The following is a 26605-nucleotide window of genomic DNA, read 5'->3' on the forward strand; positions in this document are numbered from 1 at the left end:
AGGTGCTGGTAAAATTCAGCACTGTATTTCTGTTTTTCTTACCAAAGTGGATAACCTCATATTTCTCCACATTGTATTCCATCTGCCAAATTTTGTCCCACTCGCTTCGCCTCTCCAAATCCCCTTGAAGTGTCTTTGCATCCTCCGCACAACCCACACTTCCACCTAGTTTTGTGTCATCTGCAAACTTGGAAATATTACATTTAACCCTCACATCCAAATCATTGATATAGATGGTGAATAGCTTGGGCCCAAGCATTGATCCTTGCAGTACCCCACTAGTCACGGCCTGCCAACCTGAAAATTACCCTTTTATTCCTACTCTCTGTTTTCTGTCAGTTAACCAATTCTCAATCCATGCCAGTATATTCCCCCCAATTCCATGTGCTCTAATTTTATTTACTAACCTCTTGTATGGGACCTTTCTGAAAATCTAAATGTGTCACATCCACCTCTTCCCCCTTAACTATTCTGTTAGTTACATCCTCAAAAAAACTCCAACAGGTTTATTAAACATGATTTCCCTTTCATAAATCCATGTTGACTCTGCCTAATCCTACTATTATTTTCTAAGTGTCCTGTTATCACATCCTTTATTATAGACTCAAGCATTTTCCCTATGACTGATGTTACTCTAACAGGTCTGTAGTTCCCCATTTTCTCTCTCCCTGCTTTCTTAAATATGAGGTTACAATTGCCACCTTCCAATCTGCGGGAACCATTCCTGAGTCTACAGAACTTTGAAAGATGACCACCAATGCATTTAATATCTCTACAGCCATGTCTTTCAGCACTCTGGGATGTAGAACATCAGGTCCAGGGGATTTATCTACTTTAAGTCCCATTAATTTCTCTCGTACTTTTTTTATTATTATCTTGCAGTTCCTCATTTACACTTGTCCTTTGATTCTCTATCATTTCTGGGAGGTTTTTAATATTTTCCGCAGTGAAGACAGACATGAAGTAATTGTTTAGTTTCTTTGCCATTTCCTTTTTCCCCCATTATAAATTCTCCTGACTCCACTTATAATGGATCCACATTTTTTTTGCTAATCTTTTCCTTTTTACATACCTAGAAGCTTTTACGGTCCGTTTTTAAGGTTCTCGCCAGTTTACTCTGGTATTCTATTTTCCCTTTCTTAATCTTTTTGTTGGTCTTCCTTTGCAGAATTCTAAAATGCTCCCAATCCTCAGGCTTACCATTTTTTCGGCACCTTTCTATTTGATTCCTTTGATTTAATATAATCCTTGGATTATTTTGTTAGCCACGTTGGAACACTTCCCTTGTTGGGTTTTTGTGCATTAAAGGAATGTAGTTTTGTTGTAAACTATGTATTAATTCTTTAAATATTAGCCATTGCCTGTCTACCATCATACTTTTTAACATAGTTTCCCAATCCACCACACCCAATTTGCCCCTCATACCTTCATTGTTTCCTTTGCTTCGATTTATGACCCCAATTTCTGATTGAACTACATCACTTTCAAACTTAATGTAAAATTCCTTCATATTGTGGTCACTCTTTCCTAAAGGCTCCTTTACAATGAGTTTATTAATTGGCCCTTTTTCATTGCACAATACTAGATCTAAAATAGCCCATTCCGTAGTTGGATCCTCAACGTACTGCTCTAGAAAACCATCTCACATACGTTCCAAAAATTCATCCTCCACAACATTAGTACTAATTAGGTTTACCCAGTCTATATGTCGATTGAGATCCACCATGATTACTGTATTACCCTTGTTACAAGCACCTCTAATTTCCTGATTTATACTGTGATTTACATTACCACTGGTCTATTTACATTACCATTGATGGCCGATAAACAACTCCCACCAATGTTTTCTGCCCCTTGCTGTTTCTTAGTTCCATCCAAATTGATTCTACATCTTGATCTTTAGAACTAAGGTCATCTCTCACAACAGTACTAATGCCCTCTTTAATTAACAGAACTACCCCACCACCTTTTCCCAGCTTCCTATCCTTCCTGAATGTCACATAACCTTGGATATTCAGGTCTCCGCTTTGGTTTCCTTGTCTCTGTAATGGCTATCAGGTCATACATATGAATTTCTATTTGAACTAACAATTCGTCTGTTTTATTACGAATGCTATGGGCATTCAGATACAGAGCCCTTAACTCAGTTTTTTTTTACTGTTTTTGTAAACACTGGCACAATCACTGTCCCTTCCTGCCATACTCTGATTATCATTACCTTTATTGCTACCTTGATCTATTGCCTTGTCATTTCCCTTTAATATACTCAATCTTCCACTACATAATCCCTTCCCCCCAGTATTTATTTTAAAGCCCTCTCTACTTCCTGATTTACACAATTCGCTAGAACACTGGTCCCAGCACAGTTCAGGTGAAGTCCATCCCAATGGTACAGCCCCCACTTTCCCCAGTACTGCTGCCAGTGACGCACAAACCAGAACCCACTTGTCCCACACCAGTCTTTAATTATACTCCCTACGCAGAACCTCTATCTATGTAGTCCTATCTATGTAGTTGGTACCTACATGGACCACGGCAACTGGATCCTCCCCCTCCCACTGTAAGTTCCTCTCCAGTCCTAACCAGATGTCCCAAACCCTGGCACCGGGCACACAACACAGCCCTCTGGATTCTCGCTCTCAGCTGCAGAGAACAGTGTCTATTCCCTTGACTGTACTGTCCCCTACTACTGCTACATTCCTTTCAGCTCCCCCAACTTGAATGGCTTCCTGTACCATGCTGCCATAGTCAATCTGCTCATCCACACTACAGCCATCACTCTTCTCCATACAAGCTGCAAGAACCTCAAACTTATTGCTCAATTGCAAGGGCTGAGACTCCTCCACTCCCACCTTCTCGATCCCCTTACCTGCCTGACTCACAGAACTACCCGACCACCTTTTCCCAGCTTCCCTCCTGTCCCTGACCACTGACCAAATCAGACGACCCTATCCTAAATGCCTTCTGGAACAAAGTGTCCAGGTAACATCCCCCTCCCTGATGCATTGCAATGTCTGTAGTTCGGCCTCCAGCTCATTAACTGAGCCGAAGCTCCTCAAGCCACAGACACTTGGTACAAATGTGTATCCATGGATTTCTGAAAGGCAATAAGACACTGTCTCATATAACAGACGACTGCATAAGGTTTGGGCCCATGAACTTGATTCGAAGTTGGCTTGTTGGTGGACAGCAACAAATTGTGGTGTATGTTTTTCAGGTATCTGAGTGGCAGCCAGCTATCAGTGATGTGTCATAGGGTTTGGTGTTGGGACTGCTGTTGTCTACATTTTTGATATAAATGGTTTGGAGAATGGAATCATATTTATGGTGTCCAAATTTGCAGGTGATGCATAGAATCTTAGAATAGTTGAATAGAATGCATAGAAGGAAACCTCTCAGCAACAGCAGTTTAGCAAGTACCACTCCTCTGATCCTTACCCCGTAACTCGTCAGTGCATTGTTCACAGGCAGTTCAGAAGGTGAACAAAATATGAGGATGAATAACTAGGATTATAACTTAAGTTGATAAGAGGCAACACTAACATTATATCTGTCTTTGGTGAGACTGCAACTGGAGAACTATGCACACATTTGGTCTCTCTTTGATCTTTGTATTCAATTATTGGATGGAGGGCTATTAAATTAATTCCAGAGCTAAGTTATCTATCCTGGGACTTTTTATTTTTCAAAAGAGAAGATCAAGAATTGACAGAAGCATTTAAAATTATGAGGGGCTTGGAGAATGTGGATTAAGAACAAGGACTCAGTTTTAAGAGAAGGATAATTGTTATTACCAGGTGCGGAAGGGGTCTAGAGCTCCCTTCTCGCCCCTTTCTTGGTTTGGCCGTAACAGGGTTTAACTTTTAAAACAGTATTTTGAGCTTTACCTCAGTGAATCCTTGCTCACTGCTCTCTAATTGTAGTGGAATTAATCAGACAGGCTTTCTCAGGTTTAAGCAAGAAAGGTGTAAGTTTATTAACCTTAACACTCAACCTCAGTTAAAACCAGTAAAAATACCTGACACAACCACGCGAGCATGCATATGCGATAAGCACGCACACAAATAGATACAGAGGAGAAGAAAGAATTGGGCGGGAAGGTTTGAAGCAGTAGATGGAATTCAGTTACTGTTTTTTAGTTTTGCTGTGAAGTCTTTGATTGAAGTTAAGTCTTGCAGTTCTCTTTGGGGCCCAGTTCATACTTTCAAACTTGTTTCACTGGTACCAGAAGGCTGCAGGGGTCTTCTGTCTTGAGGCTTAAGTTACTTCCGTGGGTCGCTGGAACTTTGCGTGAGAGAGACACAGAGAGAGAGAGAGACCTTGCTTCTCTTTGGTCTTCAAAATTGCATTCTGTCTCAAAACTTTTCTGTGATGCACAATTCAATCAATTCCCAGGTCGGCCAGCAGGTTAGTCATGTGACCAGCTCTGACACGCATTGCCTGTGAGAGTTGTTCATTCTTCAAAGCTTGCTAGACACACTCAGTGGGGGGAGGGGTGTGTGGAGTGCTGACTCTCAATGTCTTTTGATCATCACGATTGACAAAACCCATCTGACTAATTGAATCAGGGAGCGCAGAGGTGTCAATAACCGGGGGCATAGATTTAAGGTGAGGGGATTTGAGGAAAAACATTTTCACCCAGAGGGTGGTTGGAATCTGGAAAACACTGCCTAAAGGGTGGTAGAGGCAGGAACCCTCACAACATTTAAGAAGTATTTAGATGAACACTTGAAACACTACAGCAAACAAGGCTATGGGCTAAGTGCTGGAAAATGGGATTAGAATAGATAGACTTGATGGCCGATGCGGACATGGTGGGCCGAAGGGCCTGTTTCTGTGCTGTATAACTCTATGACTCTAACTGTCTCTCAGAATACAAATGTACAGCCATGTTTTCAGCCACTGCTCTGTGGTATTTTTAATAAAGTTATGGTCAACGGGACAGGATTTACTCCCATTTAGAAACAAACAAACTTATTAGCGAGAGGCAGCATGGTTTTGTGAAGGGGAGGTCATGTCTCACGAATTTGATTGAGTTTTTTGAGGATGTGACACAGATGATTGATGAAGGAAGGGCAGTGGATGTTATCTATATGGACTTCAGTAAAGCCTTTGACAAGGTCCCTCATGGCAGACTGGTACAAAAGGTGAAGTCACACGGGATCAGAGGTGAGCTGGCAAGATGGTTACAGAACTGGCTCAGTCATAGAAGACAGAGGGTAGCAGTGGAAGGGTGCTTTTCTGAATGGAGGGCTGTGATTAGTGGTGTTCCGCAGGGATCAGTGCTGGGACCTTTGCTGTTTGTAGTATATATAAATGATTTGGAGGAAAATGTAGCTGGTCTGATTAATAAATTTGCAGACGACACAAAGGTTGGTGGAGTTGCGGATAGTGATGAGAATTGTCAGAGGATACAGCAGGATATAGATCGGTTGGAGACTTGGGCGGAGAAATGGCAGATGGAGTTTAATCCGGACAAATGTGAGGTAATGCATTTTGGAAGATCGAATACAGGTGGGAAGTATACAGTAAATGGCAGAACCCTTAGGAGTATTGACAGGCAGAGAGATCTGGGCGTACAGGTCCACAGGTCACTGAAAGTGGCAACGCAGGTGGATAAGGTAGTCAAGAAGGCATACGGCATGCTTGCCTTCATCGGTTGGGGCATAGAGTATAAAAATTGGCAAGTCATGCTGAAGCTGTACAGAACTTTAGTTAGGCCACACTTAGAATATTGCGTGCAATTCTGGTCGCCACACTACCAGAAGGACGTGGAGGCTTTGGGGAGGGTACAGAAGAGGTTTACCAGGATGTTGCCTGGTCTGGAGGGCATTAGTTATGAGGAGAGGTTGGATAAACTCGGATTGTTTTCACTGGAACGACAGAGGTGGAGGGGCGACATGATAGAGGTTTACAAAGTTATGAGTGGCATGGACAGAGTGGATAGTCAGAAGCTTTTTCCCAGAGTGGAAGAGTCAGTTACTCGGGGACATAGGTTTAAGATGCGAGGGGCAAAGTTTAGAGGGGATGTGCGAGGCAAGTTCTTTACACAGAGGCTGGTGAGTGCCTGGAACTTGCTGCCGGGGGAGGTGGTGGAGGCAGGTACGATAGCGACGTTTAAGAGGCATCTTGACAAATACATGAATAGGATGGGAATAGAGGGATACGGTCCCTGGTGGTGCAGAAGGTTTTAGTTTAGGCAGGCATCAAGATCGACGCAGGCTTGGAGGACCGAATGGCCTGTTCCTGTGCTGTACTGTTCTTTGTTCTTTGTCCAGTACAAATTCAAATAGTTGCATATGCCGAAATTAATATGTTTCCATTTGGCAGGTGTGGTTTCTGTCACAATAATATAACAAAATAGTAAATCAAGTCAAGTTTGTTTTCAGTAAAAGGGTAATAAGCACATGGAACAGGGAACTGGGATGTACAGTGCATTAGACATTGGCCATTTGCCTCTGCAACCTGCGTTCAAAACAACCAAATTAAGATTTCCCATGTATACTGGCTGTGAAATGTCAATCCACTTCCTAGTATGCATGGGCCCACAGCACAAAAAATGTTCCAAATTCAGTAACAATTTGACACTGTCAATCAGACAAGCATAAGGAAAGCTGGTGTGGGAAATGAAATAAATATTGCATTACTGCAGTGGAGATATTCCTCTGAGATTAAGGATGAGGAACAACATCGCAGGGAATGATAGCTTAATGGTTATGTTACTGGACTAGTAATCCAGAGCCCTGGACTAATGATCCAGAGTGAGTTCAAATCCTACTACAACAGCTGAGGAATTTAAATTTCGGGGGGGGAAAAACAGCTAGTATCATTCACGGTGACTATGAAACTACTGGATTGTCACAAAAACCCCTCGGGTTCACTAATATCCTTTAGGAAAGGAAACCTGCTGTTCTTGCCCAATCAGCTCTGTATATGATTCCAGACCCACAGTTGCAACCCCTTTAGCAAATCACTCAGTTGAGGGTAATTAGGATGGACAATAAATGCTGGCCTTGTCAGAAACACCCACATTCCATGAATGAATATAAAAGACATTGATGGGGCTGACTGGGAGGAGCTTTCCTCTGCATCTAGCTGTGCTATATGTGACTTGGGAATGTTCAATGTTGACACTAGGGCCCTGATTTCGACTCTAGCCTGTTTATGGTGAGGTGGATTGGAAGCTCGCCCACTGCTGCAGAAATCAGGCCCAGTCTATTTTAACTCTCAAGCCTGATTAACAAACTGCCATTCAACTTCCTGTCCATTCTGGCAGACAAGCAGAGGAAATTCCTGTGGCCTACAGGCCACTCACTAACACAAAGTAGGTGACAGGATCAAGTTTCAGGGGTATCTAACATGGATCTTGTATTCACAAAGATGGGAATCTGGAGGAAGGGAGACCTAATTTTTCTTGAGTCCAAGAGGAGCAAGGAACAAAAGCAGCTAACTTTAATGTCCTTTTATGGGACTGATCCTCTTCTGTCCTGGGTTAGGACAGTTGGAAAGGCTTCCCTGTTCAATCCAGCAAAGCTTACAGTGGGGTCCTCAAATGGGCATTATGCCCTTTTTTGCATATGCAAAGGGCCTAATGCCTGTTTCAGAACTGGACATTGCATGCCAATTTTTGGTCTTTACCAATATGGCAGGGGGTGTTGCACTTCCATCTTGCAATGAACATAAATTTCCTGCTCACCATATTGGAGGCTTAGGAGGCCATTTAGCACCGGAAAAACGGGTGCTGCACGGACAAGTTTCTCGGCCCTAGTGTCAACAAATTCTAAACAATTGAAATGGATCATTTTACCCAGTTGAGAGTAACCCAGGATAAGAGAGAGATGAGTTTCTTTACTGCCCCCTACTGCCTCAAACATGAAGGTCTTGCACATCATCAGAATTTATGGCTCCAGTATTAATTGATCGTACAAAATGTACTGGAAACCCATACCAGCAACGTGTAAATTTTTAAAAATCTTGTAAATGAAAACATTGTCCCACTGCAACATTAATTCTAACATTGGCAGTATCTTGAACTGCTGTGGAAGCTAGTGTATTGCTGCATGGTTATAAAACATTAATGGAACCTTGTCTTTTCAATATTGAGGTGCTGCAAAACCTTGCACTGTCATTAATGGGAAAGGCGGAATACATTTTCAGTTTGCATACTCTCGATATCAAGAACGTCATACACTGTACTGCCAACAGTAGGGAAATTAATCTGTTTCCTGAGTTGTGTCATTTCATAAGGGTCAGGAAGTGATGGTGTCATGATAACAGTAGGGGGTTGAAGTTCAGCTCCAACCTATGAGCTCACTTCCGTCTCAGATGTTCCCTTATATAGTAAAAATTGGGTGAGCAAACAGCATATCCATAGCTCTAAGTGAGTAGTATTCATGCTTGCAACACCACATTTCAATTTCTTCTTAAGGTATGCATGACAACAAAGAAGTATTATTACTTGAAGGATTTGTTTGCTGAAAGTGTGCACAATCAAAACATATTTCCATCACAATTATTGGCATATATGTCAATATGTAGGTCATAAAGCATGTTCTTTGAAATAGGCAATCGCTAGGTTTCTTGCAGTTACACCACTTTACACTTTTATTTTTACAAATCTAAGAGATGCTCATTTTCCTTTGCAAAAAGAAAGACCTTGGGCTGGATTTTATAGTTCCTGTATTAGAGTAAACTTCATAATCATTCCCTATTGAGAGGTTCTCTAGGGCTAAATTGATGACGTTCCTTGAAATGATTAAAATGGACTATTCTGGTCCCCATAAATTATATAAATTGTTTTTTGGTGGTTGTTGTTTGGTTAAGTCCACTTCAAAAATAGTTTGAGGCCTGATGATTACTTTTATTTTGTTGTATTTCTTTTCCCTATTCCCTCAAAAAAACCCCTCCCTTCATCTGTGCTATTTAATTTTGATTGATGGAGGGGGAACAGTCTGGCATGCAAACAACTCCACCGGTTTTTGTGAGTTCTGCAATTCTCTCACCAGGCTAACATCAGGAGACTGAGTGCACGCTTGAGATTTCAGGGCCCACATGCTTGGAAGTGAAGATTGGGAGAGATATAGAACAGGTGGCTGAATCAATATCATCCGTTTTATACCATCAGCCAAAGGCAAAATTATTCCAACGTTAGTGTTTCTTTAAATGAGATTACATTAATGCAATTCATTCCACCTATACAATGGCCGACACATAAACTACCTCTTCAAACATGAGCAACCAAGATTGTGCAATTATATCTTTAAAAATAAAAAAGAACAGCGGAGACTGTGCAACTGGACTGGGCAGGTCTCAGATGACAGTTAAAAATATAAAAGCCCATGGGATTCAGGGAAATGCAGCAAGGTGGATACAAAATTGGCTCAATGGCAGGAAACAAAGGGTAATTGTTGACGGGTGTTTTTGCAGCTGGAGAGCTGTTTCCAGTGGCGATCCGCAGGGCTCAGTACTGGGTGCCCTGCTTTTTGTGGTACATATTAACGATTTGGATGTAAATGTGGGGGGCATGATCAAGAAGTTTGCAGACGACACAAAGATTGGCCGTGTGGTAGCTAGCGAAGAGGATAGCTGTAGGCTGCAGGAAAATATTGATGGTCTGGTCAGATGGGCAGAAAAGTGGCAAATGGAATTCAACCTGAAGAAATGTGAGGTGATGCATTTGGGGAGGTCAAACAAGGCAAAGGAATACACGATTAATGGGAAAAAACTGGGAGGTGTAGAGGAAGTGAAGGACCTTGGAATGGATGTCTATAGATCCCTGAAGGTAGCAGAACAAGTTGATTAGGTGGTTAAGAAGGCATATGGAATCCTTTCCTTTATTATCCGAAGTATATTATATAAGAGCAGGGAGGTTATGCTGGAACTGTATAAATCATTGATTAGGCCACAACTTGAGTACTGTGTGCAGTTCTGGTCACCTCATTACAGAAAGAATGTAATTGCACTAGAGAGGGTACAGAGGAGATTTACGAGGATTTTTTTGAATTCGTTTCATGGGATGTGGGCGTCGCTGGCTAGGCCAGCATTTGTTGCCCATCCCTAATTGCATATGAGAAGGTGATGGTGAACTGCTGCAGTCCATGTGGGGTAAGTACACCCATAATGCTATTAGGAAGGGAGTTCCAGGATTTTGACCCAGCGACAGTGAAGGAACAGTGATATAGTTCCAAGTCAGGATGGTGTGTGGCTTGGAGGGGAGGTTGCAGGTGGTGGTATTCCCGTGCATCTGCTCCCTTTGTCCTTCTAGGTGGTAGAGGTCGCAGGGTTGGAACGTGCTGCCTGAATAGCCTTGGTGCGTTGCTGCAGTGCATCTTGTCGATGGTACACACCGCTGCCACTGTGCATCAGTGGTGGAGGGAGTGAATGTTTGTGGACGGGGTGCCAGTCAAGCGGGTTGCTTTGTCCTGGATGATGTCAAGCTTTTTGAGTGTTGTTGGAGCTGCACCCATCCAGGCAAGTGGAGAGTATTCCATCACACTCCTGACTTGTGCCTTGTAGATGGTGGACAGGCTTTGGGGAGTCAGGAGGTGAGTTACTTGCCGCAGGATTCCTAGCCTCTGACCTGTTCTTGTAGCCACAGTATTTATGTGGCTACTCCAGTTCAGTTTCTGGTCATTGGTAACCCCCAGGATGTTGATAGTGGGCGATTCAGCGATCGTAATGCCATTGAATGTCTAGGGGAGGTGGTTAGATTCTCTCGTTGGAGATGGTCATTTCCTGGCACTTGTGTGGCGCGAATGTAACTTGCCACTTATCTGTCCAGGCCTTTCTGCATTTCTACATGGACTGCATCAGTATCTGAGGAGTCGCAAATGGTGCTGAACATTGTGCAATCATAGCAAACATCCCCACTTCCGACCTTATGATTGAAGGAAGGTCATTGATGAAGCAGCTGAAGATGTTTGGGCCTAGGACACTACCCTGAGGAACTCCTGCAGTGATGTCCTGGAGCTCAGATGATTGACCTCCAACAACCACAACCATCTTCCTTTGCGCTAGGTACGATTCCAACCAGTGGAGAGTTTCCCCCCCGATTGCCATTGACTCCAGTTTTGCTAGCGCTGCTTGATACCATTTTCTGTCAAATGCTGCCTTTATGTCAAGGGCAGTCACTCTCACCTCACCTCTTGAGTTCAGCTTTTTTGTCCATGTTTGAACCAAGATGTTGCCAGGACTAGAAAAATGTAGCTATGAGGAAAGATTGGATAGGCTGGGGTTGTTCTCCTTGGAATAGAGAAGGCTGAGAGGAGATCTGAATGAAATGTACAAAATTTTGAGGGGCATGGATAGAGTGAAGGTGAAGGGCCTATTTACCTTAGCCGAGAGGTCAGTGACTAGAGGGCTTAGATTTAAAGTGATTGGTAGAAAGATTAGAGGGGAGATGAGGAAATGTTTTTTAACCCAGAGGGTGGTGGGGGTCTGGAACTCACTGCCTGAAAGGGTAGTTGAGGCAGAAACTCTCAACTCATTGAAAAGAAGTCTGGGTGCGCAGCTCAATTGCGGTAATCTGCAGGGCATCGGACCAAATGCTGGAAGGGATTAGAATGTATGAAACATTTTCTGCTGGCATAGACATGATGGGCCTAGTGGCCTCTTTCTGTGCTGTAAACTTTCTATGATTCTATGACGGGATGAAGCACAAACTCACGTGGGGAGCTGGCCATCTTAAATCTAAGTACAGCTACAATGTTCATCTCATCCTAGACAGGAAAGGCTAATGTTCTCAACTGAAGAGCAACATCTAATATTGGATTTTTGAATTACAGATGTAGAAAATGAAGATTAAAGCTTGATTCACCCGCGAGTTTTTATTGCAACTCTGGACCACCAGGGTGCTTTTACACAAGTAACTTAGATAACCTATCCAGGGACTCAGCTACGCACTGTCAGTTTTCAGTGGAAATGTTTAATTGCACATTTTGAGGTCAATGTTTCCAATCCCTCTGGACTCGGCACTGAACAAGAGCACGCACATAAAGTGTGTTCTGTCTGTCCAGGCCCAGGCCATGTCCCTGGCCATTAACATGGCATGGGAAAACTCCCAACTCTACTTGACTGCTGGCTAGGCCCAGTGCTGGAAAGCAGAACAGGAAACAGGAGTGTCGTTACCAATTTGCCTCTGGCATTAGGACCTTTGGGATGCTGCTGAAGAGTAGCAGTGAAAAGGCCCCAAGGCCTAAAGATCATCCTGAGGAGTCGAAAAATAAACACCTTCCCTTGCTCTTCAGTTGAGAACGTTAGCCTTTCCTGTCCAGGATGAGATAAGCATTCTATCTGTACTTAGATTTAAGATGGCCAGCTCCCCACATGAGTTTGTGCTTCATCCCGTCATAGAATCATAGAAAGTTTACAGCACAGAAAGTGACCACTTGGCCCATCGTCTCTGTGCCAGCAAAAAACATTCCACCTATTCTAATCCCACCTTCCAGCATTTGGTCCATAGCCCTGCAGATTACTGCAATTGAGCTGCATATCCAGACTTCTTATGAATGAGTTGAGGGTTTCTGCCTCAATTACCCTTTCAGGCAGTGAGTTCCAGACCCCCACCACCCTCTGGGTGAAAAACTTTTCCTCTCCTTTCCTCAGCATGTTCAAATGCCTTCGTGGCCTCCCCTCTCCCTATCTCTGTAATTTTCTCATGCTCTACAACTCTCTGAGAACTCCGTTCCTCCAACTCTGGTCTCTTGTGCATCCCCAATTTCCTTTGCCTCACCATTGGCTGCCGTGCCATCAGCCCACCTAGTCCCCAAGATCTGGAGAATTGGAATAGCAGTGGCCACCATGGAACCCGACGCTGGGATTGCCTGGCCTGATCTTCCCTGGGGCGGGGGAGCTCCATGGCAGCACCTCCTGTGAAAGATGAATACCAGATCAAAACACAGGCTCCACTCCAACCTCCTCATACTTTTAAAGAGTTGGTATAAAACAATTAATCTAACAGTTACAGTCCCTCTGCGACGGGGACCAGAGTGAATATTTAAATTTTAAATTCCTCTCTGCATAAATTTAAATGTCATCCGCCACGATCTTCCCATCCGTTCCCGATCTTGAACTCAATGTGCAGCGCTCTCACGCCTTCACTTTCCCATCCATGAGAAGCTGGCACCACCAAGGAGGGGAAGGGGTCAACTCTGCATTATTTTATGGATGGGGACAACTCTGAATTTTGTTTGCAGGGCTGGCAGCCTTTTAAAAATGGTGCTAGCACCTGCTCACACATCAGCTGACGCCCTTCATGGCCTTGCCAATGCTGCCCCCACCATGTGATTGGGGAGCTGGTGGGGGGGGGGGGCGGTGGTGCGGCCGCCGTCAGTATGTTAAGCGGCTGCCCGCTGCAGAATCGAGGTGGCACGGGTCCCGTACTGGGCGGCCTCTATTTTCTGCATCTGCCACCGTTCCTGGCAACGGGACAACAAGATCCAGCCCAATGTCTCTGCTTCATAGACCAGGTTATGTGCAATCCTCAGGATCTGCTGCACATGTGATGTTCTGTAGTTGCATTGAAATACTTAACTTCATAAATGATTTCACGGCACATCAGCAACAGCTCCTTTACTCCATCTGATTTGGTTTCTGCTGCAGCATTCAGAAGCTTGCTGAGAGTTTGCACTTGTGATGGTCATCACCTCTTGTTCAATCTTTGTCCGTCTCCATATAGAATTAAGTGCATGCGGCAAGCATGGATCATCAAGCAGCTGTGTTTTATCATGGTAGTACAACAGCTGGCTTGTGAGAAGATTAATGTTTATAATGAATAGTCAATGTTTAAAAAACACGTGACGAAAATACTGTAACTGTTAGATTAATTGTTTTATACCAACTCTTTAAAAGTATGAGGAGGTTGGAGTGGAGCCTGTGTTTTGATCTGGTATTCATCTTTCACAGGAGATTACATGCTGCATGTAGCGTGTATGTATTGTAATTCATAAGTTTAGTTTAGTTTAGAGATACAGCACTGAAACAGGCCCTTCGGCCCACCGAAACTGTGCCGACCATCAACCACCCATTTATACTAATCCGACACTAATCCCATATTCCTACCACATCCCCACCTGTCCCTATATTCCCCTACCACCTACCTATACTCGGGGCAATTTATAATGGCCAATTAACCTATCAACCTGCAAGTCTTTGGCATGTGGGAGGAAACCGGAGCACCTGGAGGAAACCCACGCAGACACAGGGAGAACTTGCAAACTCCACACAGGCAGTACCCAGAATTGAACCCGGGTCGCTGGAGCTGTGAGGCTACGGTGCTAACCACTGTGCCGCCCACAGGTAGTACAATTGTGGAACAAGCTGGATGGGCTAGTAGGTCTTTTCCTGTCCATCATTTCCATGTGTATGTGATATACTTTGCACCTCAAAAAACTGGTTTCAGTTATTCATGAGATTTCCTAATCATGGGTGGCTGGTATATTATTTTCTTTTCTTTACATTTCAGGTCTTGACATCATGGAGGGCATTTCTGCTGCCTGTTCGACTCCCTGCCAAGGTAAGCCCTGGAGACTTGTCAATTCTTGTCCTCATTTTCCATACTTTATGCGTTGCAAAACTTGGAGCTGTTTTCAATCATCATCACTTTTGATCGGCTAATAGTTTAAACATTTTCAATCGTAATTAATAAGCTAAAAATTGTTTTATTTTAGTATGTCAATGCACTGATGTAGTAACAGATGTCATATGGATTTTCCTTGAGTTGCCGGATTTGCCATCCATCTCGGTCTCACTTAGATGCACTCTAATTTCATGGAAGAACTTTCATGGTGCCTCATGAACCAACACCATGTCATAAGGTGCCTGCTTCACACATTCGCATGTCACCTTAATCTACTGCAGTTGAGAGGGGCCAGACAACTTATCAAGAAAGATCTGGTTGATCTCTACGGTTGAGAAATATACAACCAGATGAAGGTGAAGTTTGTCAAAATCTCTCAGGCAGTCCTTGTGTTTGAGAGAAAGCCAATCTGTCAATGACATAGTGTCGTAGACCCAAGTGAAGGTGTTGAGGGATTCGGATAAAGGACCATGAGCATGTTATCACAGAATCGTTACAGTGCAAAAGGAGGCCATTTGGTCCATTGTGTCTACACTGGCTGTCCAAATGACCAATTCACCTAAGCCATTCCCCCGCCTTCTCCCTGTAACCCTGCACATTCTTCCTTTTCATATAACAGTCTAATTCCCTTTTGAAAGCCTTGATTGAACCTGCTTCCACCTCACTCTCAGGCAGAGCATTCCAGACCTTAACCACTCGCTGCATGAAAAAGATTTTCCTCATGTCGCTTATGCTTCTTTTGCCAATCACTTTAACTCTGTGGAGCAGGCCCATGTGTGAATTACATCATGCATATTTTATTTGCTTGTGAAGCTTGGTTATTTACCTGACTCAGACTGTTGGATCAGTATGATGGGTACTTCAACAAAAAAATAGAAATTACTGGAAATATACAGTCACTTCACCAGAATCTGAAAGATAAAGGTGGGATGACACCTTGGTTTAGGTCCTTTGTCACAATGGGCACAGGCAGGCAGGAGAGCACCTGTCTGGCGTTTAGTGAATGTGAAAAATTCTCATTTATTAACAGTTAATCACTCAGTGAATATGTTGAAAAAGAGGTTTTTTTTAATATCATTTTTAAAATCATGAAGCTATTGCTGGAGTCTTGACATTGTGAATCAAATTTTACTACCTGATTTACGGACCTTTCAAATTTCATACAGGAACTGTGCTCACTCAATTTGCTTAGCCAATGCAACCTATTTAATTGTGTGGCACTCAGTAATAAACATAACTTTTTATGTCTAGGTGGATTTCCAATCTGGCTCACTCTTTGTAATTCTTAAACTGATTTATAATATTTTCTCGAAGCTAGCATCTTGCAAGAAGAGCTATTCTCTTGCCTCCAAAATATGCTTAAACTGAGTGGCCAGGGTCTTTGCTGAATGTTACCAATTGAGGCTCTGTCCCTAGACACCTTGGACATGCCCTTGGCCCCACCAAGTTTGGAGAGGCTACTACACTGATTTCTATACTGAAAATGTTTACATCTCTGAAATATGTCATTAATTTGAAAAAATTAATAGGTGTTGTGGCACAGTAATCATTTGGGACATGTTTGCTGCATGCTATAATATATGTTTGTAAAAGTCTGGTTATTTATCTGACCCAGACTGTTGGATCAGTATCAAGTGAACTTCAACAAAAAATAGAGATTGCTGGAAACATACAGTCCTTTCAACTGAATCTAAAAGATAAAGATGGGATGACATCTTGGATGTGGTCCATGGTCACAATGGACATAGGCAGGCAGGAGAGCACCTGTCTCCTGTGTGTCTGTGCTTAACAAAACAGGTGAAGGTTATCCTGTCTGTCTGGTGAATGTTGGAGCCTCACAGCAGCCTCCAATCTTGAGTAAACCATTGATGATAAGCCCATCATCACTCAATCAGCTACAACAGAAAGAGCCAAGAAATACTGCTCAGCAGCAAACATAGGCCATGTTTTCTACTGAGCTGAGAGGTTGAACACCAACTCATAGCGATTTTAACTGGGGGCAGGTATCAGGACAAAGGGCAAACCCTCCTGATGTCATCAATTTGAGGCCCTGGCTATTTTAACTCCTAAATCCCATTTACAGCCTATTGGCCAAGTGCCCACCTAAAATGGGCATTGAGGTAATTGGCTGGCTGCCAGCCGACAAAGATTGGGCACCTCAGAGGTTGCCTGCTGGCACCGAGTTAAGTTGGAGAGAGGTGGGGTTACAATAGGATCTTGTGGGATGGGCGGTAGCCCAGGGCAGCAGAGGTCCAGATGTTCCTTGTGGGGCTTGGAGGAGCAGTGCTGTTCCTCATGGCCCCAAAATGGGAAGTTCAACAGTGCACTCAACTGTAGTAGGCACCTTGCTCAGTCAGCAGTTACAAATCATCGGACCCCAATTTGAATGTTTTGCTGAAGCTGCTACCTGAGTCAGGTAGGTGCCTCAACCACCTTTTTAAAAATAAAAGGACCAGTTAAGGTGGCATCAGGCAGGCAGGAATGGAGTGGAAATGGGGCAGTAAGTTATTGGAAGTGATTTTAACTGTGCGGCCACTCCCGTTACTACGCGGAAAGATGAATGAAAATTGCCCCCTTTTCTCTGTGGCTTACTGGATAGAACATGCGATCTCCTTAACTTTAGAAAGTGGTATGATATAAAACCATTTCGGACAGTGATGCACCCTATAAACTACCAAGCAGATTTAGTGATAATAGCAAAGGCAAACACAGATTTACAACAATAGATAGAATCTAGTTGTTCTTCAGAACACAGAAAATCATAAACAGTCACATCTGTCCTGCTAAAATTCAATGTAAACCAACCTCAAACGTTGGGCTGAATATTCCCAGCCCTTTGGCGATGGGTTGGGAGGTGGGAGGGCTGGCAAAATGGTGGGGGAAGGTGTCTGTAAGGGAGCCTGATGTCGTCTTGCCATATTGCCAGTGGCGGCAAAGTTGGCAGCTTGGCCGCCCCCTGGGTGTCCGCTTGAGCCACTTAAGTAGCCAATTAAGGGCCATTTCGCACCTCCACAGGTATTCTGCCCACATTGGGGATGGCCCACTGCCATGAGGGGAGATCACCCAGTGAAACCTAGCAGCCTCCCAGCAGGCTGTGTTAGGGAGGCCCTCCTTTGTGGGCACTCCATGGCCCAAGGAGGGGACCCTCTGTGGCAATGACATCACTGTTGCTTGACAGCTGCCAGACCTCGACTTCTCCTAACCTACCTCATACATCCCTTCAAGGGCACCCCTCCATTGAGGTGCCCTCTCCCTGGAGCTGCAGCCTCAGCATTGGCCACCTCTAGCATTGAGGCTGCTGAGCTGCTGGCCCTCTGATTGGACCAGCAGCTCTAGGGGTTCGACCGCCATCCTTAATTGGATGGCAGCCCTGAAGGCGCCTGTTAATTGGCCATCGCTGGTAATATGCGCCCTGGGTCGTGCTGCCCACCAAAGCGGAGTTACCTCCTGTTTTCAGCCCCAGTGGTGGAACTTGCCAGTATGCGGCAAAATTCAGCCCAAAGTCTCTGACCGTAAGTATAGATGGAGGTTCATTTCTAACCTTCCACAGAACAGGTTGTCTGTGTCCTGTTTGTCTCTCTGTCTGTCTGTCTCTCTCTCATAGCTTCTATATGTAGACAGCTAGCTATAAATACATGCAAATCACCTATGGCTGCTGAAACAATCTGGCACTAAGTTGTACTTCCACCTTTGAACTCACAGAACAAAGCAGGAAGGTAAACAGGGTTGAAATCTAAAGTATAACGGCAAAGTCCTGTGGATGCTGGAAATCTGAAATAAAAACAGACAATGCTGGCAATGCTCAGCAGCTCAGGCAGCATTTGTAGAATCTCTGTCCATAGATGCTTTGTAATATAAGGTATTTGCATATTACTATTTCCTTCATACCTACGATAGACACATTGAAGCCAATTTTCCTTCATGAGCATCCACTGAGCAGCTGACAGGCGCAGCGTATCTGAAGTGTGCTGTGCCTGTTAGAGGATGGGAATATATGATTTCATTGCCTTTGGCTTTTGTTGTGCCGATGGTGCATTCCTGACACATGTTCAAACCCATGTCTAAAAACTGGAGAGGAAATAGCAGTGCAATTGCAGACCTCTCTGCTGCTGAGATCAGGAACCACAAGGCCCCGAAGAACATCCTGGGTGGAGAAATTACTCCCTTTCAGGCTGGCTTCTGCCCAAAATGCATATTAAAATGGCATATGGCCAAGTCTTTCTTATGGAAAGAAGGCCAGGGAATTCCAGAGAACTTTGACAATTTTCAATAGGTTGGGTCCCTAAGGTGACTGGAATTAAAAGAGGAAGATAATAAGAGAAAAGGAGGAGTGTAACTAATTATAGTTCATTATCCAGTGTAGAAGTTTGGTTTTGATTGAAGTCTATCAGATAGGATAACAGCCTTTCCTCTCTGACAATTGTGAAAGCTGACCGGCAAAATTAGTTTGATTGTAGTCGGTTCTGTTACTGATGGACATTGAATCATGACACAGAGAAATCTCAGTTCAGAAATGGAATTTGTTTTGTGATCCTAATCTTAGATTATTCAATTATTACAGTACAGAAACAGACCATTCAGCCCATTGGTCTATGCTGATGGTTATGCTCCCCCCACTCGCAGGAGTAGGCTATTTAGCCTCTCGAGCTTGTTCCGCCATTCATGACTGATCTGTGACCTCACTCCATCTACCAGCCTTTGCCCCATATCTCCTAATACCTTTGGATAACAAAAATCTATCATTCTCAGATTTGGAATTAACAATTGATCTAGCATCAATTGCTGTTTGCAGAGAAGAGTTCCAAACTTCTACCAACCTTTGTGTGTAGAAGTGTTTCCTAACTTCACTTCTGAAAGATCTGGTTCTACTTTTAGACTCTGCCCCCTTGTCCAAGACTCCCCAACCAGCAGAAATAGTTTCTCTCTCTCTACCATATCAGTTCCCCTTAATATCTTGAAAACTGCGATCAAATCACTACTTAACCTTCAAAATTCCAGTGATACAACCTGAGTTTGTGTAATCTCACCTCATAATTGAACCCTTGGAGCCCAGGTATCGTTCTGGTAAAACTACTCTGTATTCTCTCCAAAGCCAATATATCTTTCCTAAGGTGAGGTGGTGAGAACAACTCTCAGTACTCCATGTGTTGTCTAACCAGGGCTTTGTATAACCGAAACATGACTTCTACACTTTTGTATTCTAGTCCTCTAGATATAAAGGCCAGCATTCCATTAGCCTTTTTGATTATTTTATGTACCTCTACATAACATTTTAATGATCTATGTACACGGACACCCAAATCTCTTTGGATCTCCACTGTTTCTAGCTTTTTCACCATTTCAAAACTATTCAGTTCTGTCCTTTTTAGGTCCAAAGTACATGATCTCATATTTGCCTACATTATGGTGTCAGCCATGGCAATTGGTGGTGTTCTTGCCTCTGAGTCAGAAGGTTGTCCCACTTCAGGACCTGAGCACAAAAATCAAGGCTGACACTCCAGTGCAGTACTGAGGGAGTGCTGCATTGCTGGAAGTGCTGTCTTTTGGATAAAATGTTAGACCAAGGCCCCGTCTGCTCTCTCAGATAAACTTAACAGATCCCATGGCACTATTTCAAAGAAGAGCAGGGGAATTATCCCCAGTGTCCTGGTCAATATTTATCTCTCAACAACATTGCAAAAACAGATCTTCTGGTCATTATCACATTGCTGTTTGTGGGAGCTTGCTGCCACGTTTTGTACATTACAAATGAGACTACAACAGTACTTCATTAGCTGTGAATGCTTTTGGACGTCCTGTGGTCGTGAAAGGTGCTATATAAATACAAGCCCTTCTTTCTTCATTGAAATCCATTTGCCACAGTTTTGCCCATTCACAAACTATTACTTTCTCTTTGTAATTTTATACTTCTAGCTATACTGCTCGCAATGCACCTATCTTGGTGTCAGTGGCAAATTTGGATGTGTGGATTTCTATCCAATCATCTAAGATATTAGTAAATCAGTGAATAATTAAGGCCCAAACACAGATCCTTGCGGATAACCACTAGTCAATTAAAGTATCAATCTACTTCTTTTGTAATATAAGGTAGTCTGGAAATAAGCTGCATTCATCATGAAAAGTAGTGTGGGGAACAGAAAGCAGGGAGCATGAACAGATGCATTGGAAAATGCAGGTCCCCTCTAAGGATAACTGGTGTATTTTCTGACTGGCTTAATTAGCAAACTAAGCTGACATTTGACTCTACAGTAAATGACATGTCTCTATCCAATTTTTTTTCACCCTAAACTTTCTCTTGACATGTACACTTGGAGCAGTGCCTCACTGTAGATTCTCAGTTTCAAGTGGTAAAATTTGAAATGCATTTTCTGAGTGTTGCCTTTTCATATCCTTTATCACGACATCAGTTCTTAAAATGAAAAACGAGGAGTTGATGTGCCCTTTGTGTGACACAATGCAACCACTCCAACACAGAACTATTGCTGCTTATGTATGCATTCAGTGGAAAATGGTGCACAGCAAAAAGAGCAGGAAATAATGCAAAACAAAATCTCACAGCCCTGCTACATCTCACCCAAAGGCTCCTTCTCAAATTTTTGTTTTCTAACTGGTTTCACACTTACTAACAGAAATCAGAGGGCAAAGGGGTACTGTCTCCTGAGTGCCTTAATCTGCAATAATGTGAACCATTTTAGTGGATAGAAATGAAAAATTTTTACTTAAAGTGGGTATTTTTTTAATGTCTTGATCTTGTGTGATTATTGTGTTTTAATGTGTATTTCTGTGCTATCTTTTTGCCGGAGAAACTACTGTACATATGGAACAGATTCCGATTAAGAGTAGTTTTTATTCATTCTTGGGACGTGAGCATCGCTGGCTCGGCCAGCATTTATTGCCCATCCCTAATTGCCCTTGAGAAGGTGGTGGTGAGCCTTCTTGAAATGCTGCAGTCCCTGTGGGGTAGGTATACCCACAGTGCTGTTAGGAAGGGAGTTCCAGGATTTTGACCCAGCGACAGTGAAGGAACGGCAATATAAGTTTCAAGTCAGGATGGGTGTGACTTGGAGGGGAACTTGCAGGTGATGGTGTTCCCATGCATCTGCTATCCTTGTCCTTCTAGGTGGTAGAGTTTGTGGGTTTGGAAGGTGCTGTTGAAGTATCTTTGGTAATTTGCTGCAGTGCATCTTGTAGATGGTACACACTGCTGCCACTATGCGTCAGGGTGGAGGTAGTGAATGTTGAAGGCAGTGGATGGGGTGCCAATCAAGCAGGTTGCTTTGTCCTGGGTGATGTTGGGCTTTTTGAGTCTTGTTGGAGCTGCACCCATCCAGGTAAGTGGAGAATATACCATTACATTCCTGATTTGTGCCTTGTAGATAGCAGACGGGCTTTGGGGAGTCAGGAGGTGAGTTGCCTGCCTCAGGATTCCTAGTCTCTGACCTGCTGTTGTGGCTACGGTATTTATATGGCTATTCCAGTTCAGTTTCTGGTCAGTGGTAACCCCCAGGACGTTGATGGGGGATTCAGCGATCATATTGCCATTGAGTGTCAAGAGGAGATGGTTAGATTCTCTCTTCTTTGACCTGGCACTTGTGTGGTGGAAATGTTACTTGCCACTTATCAGCCCAAGCCTGGATATTGTCCAGGTCTTGCTGCATTTCTACACGGACTGCTTCAGAATCTGAGGAGTCACGAATGGTGCTGAACATTGCACAATCATCACCGAACATCCCCACTTCTGACCTATGATTGAAGGAAGGTCGTTGATGAAGCAGCTGAAGATGGTTGGGCCTAGGACACTACCCTGAGGAACTCCTGCAGTGATATCCTGGAGCTGAGATGATTGACCTCCAACAACCACAACCATCTTCCTTTGCTCCAGTTAATATGTTGATGAACTCCTATTAAAAAGATTATCCATAAATTCCTAGGCCGAGTTCCCTGGCATTCCCCACTGTGGAATCAAAAGTTGGTGTAACTTCTGGTTTCGCCATTTTTCTGGTTTCACGCACTATTTCATTTGTAAATTAAATGTGCGGCGATGGACACACGAGCCACATGGGATTATGTGACGGGGACGGCCTTTCATTGGTGGAATCCACCGTCACTGGGCCAAGTACTATGATTGGCACAGATATAAAGCATTCTGTGCTGTAGCTTCAAGGATCAGAAGCCTTCTTGTCATGCAAGTCTCTGCATAGGAACCTGAATTGGAGCTTGAAATTAATTCAAAATGCTTTTGTCTCCCTTAATTTTTGTAACCCAGCACCTTCTTTTCTGCAGCAACACAAAAAGTCAGCCAGCAGGCAGCATCCTGACCACAGTTCAGTGATGCCTCCCTGCAGGTTCTCCTCCAGGGCGTTAGAGAGAGGCAGGAGATTCTCTTCCCTGCAGATGGAGTGCGAAGACCCTCCCGCCTGACCAAGGTGACCTGGATGGAGGTAGCAGAGGAGGTCTCATACCACGGGGCCACTCGCAGAACCTGGGTACAGTGTTGCAATCACATCAATGACTTGCTCAGATCGGCGAGGGTAAGTGGTCTTGGTGAAGCTGTTACATTAGTTTAGTTTTTTTGAACCCGGGTCGCTGGAGCTGTGAGGCTGCGGTGCTAACCACTGCGCCACTGTTTTTCTGTCTGGCTCCATCTCTTTAAGACAGAGGGCAGACAAGGCATGGGGTGGATTGTGTGAGCAGCCTTGGTGCCATTGACTAAATGTGTGCAAAGTTGAAAATTGGCATTGTTCATATGCTTGGATGTGTCGTGTGAAAGCCAGTCCTGAATGAGTGATGTCAATGCATGTTTACAATGGTTGTGATACATCTTTTTAAAAAAAACATTCAATCTGCACTGTCTCCTGCAGGACAAACGCACCCACAACGTGAGCGTGCCAAGATAGGTGGAGGTATCCCGGACATCAGAGTCCTGACACTGGATAAAGAGGCTACTGCACAAAATTGCGAGGGAGGAAGGAGGCAGGGCAGGATCCTCAAGGCATAACAATGAAGTGTCATCTTCAGTCTTGCAGTCATGCGTGCACACCCAATGAAAATGTGCAAACTCATGTGCGGCTGATGCTTAATGTGCCTCTGTGTGTGTCTCCACTGCGGGTGTCTGCACTAGACTGTAGAAAGCCACAAGGCCCAAGACCCCTCTTCTGGGGAGGTAGAGGAAGACAATGCCCCAGAGGGTGCACCGTCCCGCCTCTTCTTCCACCTCCGCCAGCACAAATACATCCACATGGTCCACGGGGAGTCTAAGAATAGAATCTGGGTCACAATCCAGTGAGCATGACACAGACACGTCCTAGCAGCTTTAGTTTTTATTCGTTCGGGTGATGTGGGCATTGCTGACTATGCCAGCATTTATTGCCCATCCCTAATTGCTCTTAAGAAGGTGGTGGTGAGCTGACTTCTTGAACAGCTGCAGTCCTTGGGGTGTAGGTACACCCACAGTGCTGTTAGGAATGGAGTTCCAGGATTTTGACCCAGTGACAGTGAAGGAATGGCGATATAGTTCCAAGTCAGGATGGTGTGTGGCTTGGAGGGGAACTTGCACGTGGTGATGTTCCCATGCATCTGCTGCCCTTGTCCTTCCAAGTGGTAGAGGTTGTGGGTTTGGAAGGTGCTGTCGAAGGAGCCTTGGTAAATTGCTGCAGTGCATCTTGTAGATGGTACACACTGCTGTCACTGTGCGTGGGTGGTGGAGGGAGTGAATGTTGAAGGTGATGGATGGGGTGCCAATCAAGCAGGTTGTTTTGTCCTGGTTGGTGTCAAGTTTTTTGCTTGTTGCTGGAGCTGCACCCATCCAGGCAAGTGTAGAGTATTCCATCACTCTCTTGACTTGTGCTTTGTAGATGGTGGACAGGCTTTGGGGTGTCAGGAGGTGAGTTACTCGCCACAGAATTCCCAGCCTCTGACCTGTTCTTGTAGCCACAGCATTTATGTGGCTGGTTCAGTTCAGTTTCTTGTCAATGGTAACACCCAGGATGTTGATATTGGGGGATTCAGCAATGGTAATGCCATTGAATGTCAAGGGGAGATGGTTAGATTCTCTCTTGTTGGAGATGGTCATTGCCTGGCACTTGTGTGGTGCGAATGTTACTTGCCACTTATCAGCCCAAGCCTGGATATTGTCCAGGTCTTGCTGCATTTGGAAACGGGCTGCTTCAGTATCTGAGGAGTCGTGAATGCTGCTGAACATTGTGCGATCATCAGCGAACATCCCCACTTCTGACCTTATGATGGAGGGAAGTTCATTGATCAAGCAGCTGAAGATGGTTGGGCCTAGGACACTACCCTGAGGAACTCCTGCAGTGATGTCCTGGGATTGAGCTGAGGGAGCATGTGCCAGCCGGGTCCCCAGTCAGTCAGAGGACTGCTGGAGACCAGGTCCCTGCTCAGCCACATGCTCATGATGATCCTCTGTTTGTTGCTACGAGAAGACTGCTGAACCAGAGGCAGAGCGAGAGAGAGGAGCACGGCGGAAACGGAGGTTTAAAAAGTGTGCCTGTTTAAAAAGCCCAGAGTCAGAGATCGGAGACAGAGACAGAGCAAGAGAGAGGAGTACAGCGGGAGCGGAGCAGGGAAAAATCAACATGACATCAGAGTGACGTCACAATCAACAGTGAGAGCAGGGAAACAGAGAGCCATTGGGGTGAGTATAGAGGTAAGCTTTAAATTTAATTTCATTTAAAACAAACATAGCATCAAACATCACAGGCAAGCAGGTAGATGATTGGTTTGGAAAGAAGCTACCTGTTTGGTGAATATCTGGTAAGTGTTTAAGGTCCATTCTAATCCTAACATTTAAAATAGTAAAGGAACTAGTGGTAAGCTTAATAAAATATATTAAAAAACGAAAAATTAAATAAATAATTGAATAAAATAATTAAGTAGTTAATTAAAACACATTAAGGATGGCATGACAGGTGATGTGTCATGGCTGCAGCATGTGGGACCTCCTGGATGCCAGTGTGATCCAGGGCAAACACGTCTGCAGTAAGTGTTTGCGGCTCAAAAAGTTTTGGCTCAGAGTCATTGAACTGGAGGCCAAGCTGCAGACGCTGCGACACATCAGTGAGGGGGAAAATTACCTGGACATTTTGTACCAGAAGGTGGTCGCACCCCTTAGGATAGGGTCTTCTGATTTGGTCAGTGGTCAGGGACAGGAGAGTGTGGCTGCAGCTGAGGCAGGTAAGGGGACCCAGAGGGCAGGATTGCAGGAGCCTCAGCCTTTGCGATTGTCCAACAGGTTTGAGGTTCTTTCAGCTTGTTTGGATGAGAGTGAGACTGCAGGGTGGATAAGCAGATTGACCATGGCACCATGGTACAGGAAGCCATTCAAGTGGAGCGAGAAAAAATGAATGTAGTGGTAATAGGGTACAATATAGTTAGGGGGATTGACACTGTTCACTGCAGCAAAGAGCGGGAGTCCAGATGGCTGTGTTGTCTGCCTGATGCCAGGGTTCAGGACATCTGCTCAGGATTGGAGAAGAACTTACAGTGGGGGGCGGGGAGGGGGGGGGAGGATCCAGTTGTTGTGGTCTATGTAGGTACCAACGACATAGGCAGGATAAGGAAAGATGTTCTGCATAGTCAGTATGAGGAACTAGGTGCCAAATTAAGAAGTAGAACCTTAAAGGTAATAATCTCTAGATTATTACCTGAGCCACATGCAAATTGGCATTAGGGCAAATAAAATTAGAGAAATTAATGCGTGGCTCAAAGACTGGTGTGGTAGAAGTGGGTTCCGGTTTGTGGGGCACTGGCACTGGTACTGGAGAAAGTGGTGGCTGTACCGTTGGAACGGTGTACACCTGAACCGTGCTGGGACCAGTGTTCTAGCAAGCCGCATAACTAGGGAAGTAAAGAGGATTTTACTCTGACTAGTGGGGGCAAGGGATCAAATTTTGGAAGATATGGTGAATCAAGGAGCAGAGACAAGGCAAGAGAGAAAGGTATTAATATGGGAAATGATAAACAGACAGTGTCAGTAAGGTACAAAGCATATGAATCTAAGAGTAAATCAAC

The 26605-nt window shown here is 44.2% G+C and overlaps 1 protein-coding gene and 1 long non-coding RNA gene across 4 annotated transcripts in view; one reads left to right on the forward strand and one right to left on the reverse strand.

The window, feature by feature from the left end:
- LOC137378968 (uncharacterized) overlaps positions 1 to 26605 on the reverse strand; it is a 75569-nt gene that overhangs the window by 27118 nt on the left and 21846 nt on the right. The window lies entirely within an intron of this gene.
- carmil2 (capping protein regulator and myosin 1 linker 2) overlaps positions 1 to 26605 on the forward strand; it is a 227918-nt gene that overhangs the window by 25425 nt on the left and 175888 nt on the right. For all 3 annotated transcript variants that reach the window (XM_068049521.1, XM_068049522.1, XM_068049525.1), the window contains one exon: positions 14462 to 14512. In XM_068049521.1, coding sequence (XP_067905622.1) covers positions 14462 to 14512 — 51 coding nt within the window. The remainder of the gene's footprint in view (positions 1 to 14461; positions 14513 to 26605) is intronic.

This window comes from Heterodontus francisci, chromosome 17, assembly GCF_036365525.1.
Source record: "Heterodontus francisci isolate sHetFra1 chromosome 17, sHetFra1.hap1, whole genome shotgun sequence".
Classification (NCBI taxonomy): domain Eukaryota; kingdom Metazoa; phylum Chordata; class Chondrichthyes; order Heterodontiformes; family Heterodontidae; genus Heterodontus; species Heterodontus francisci.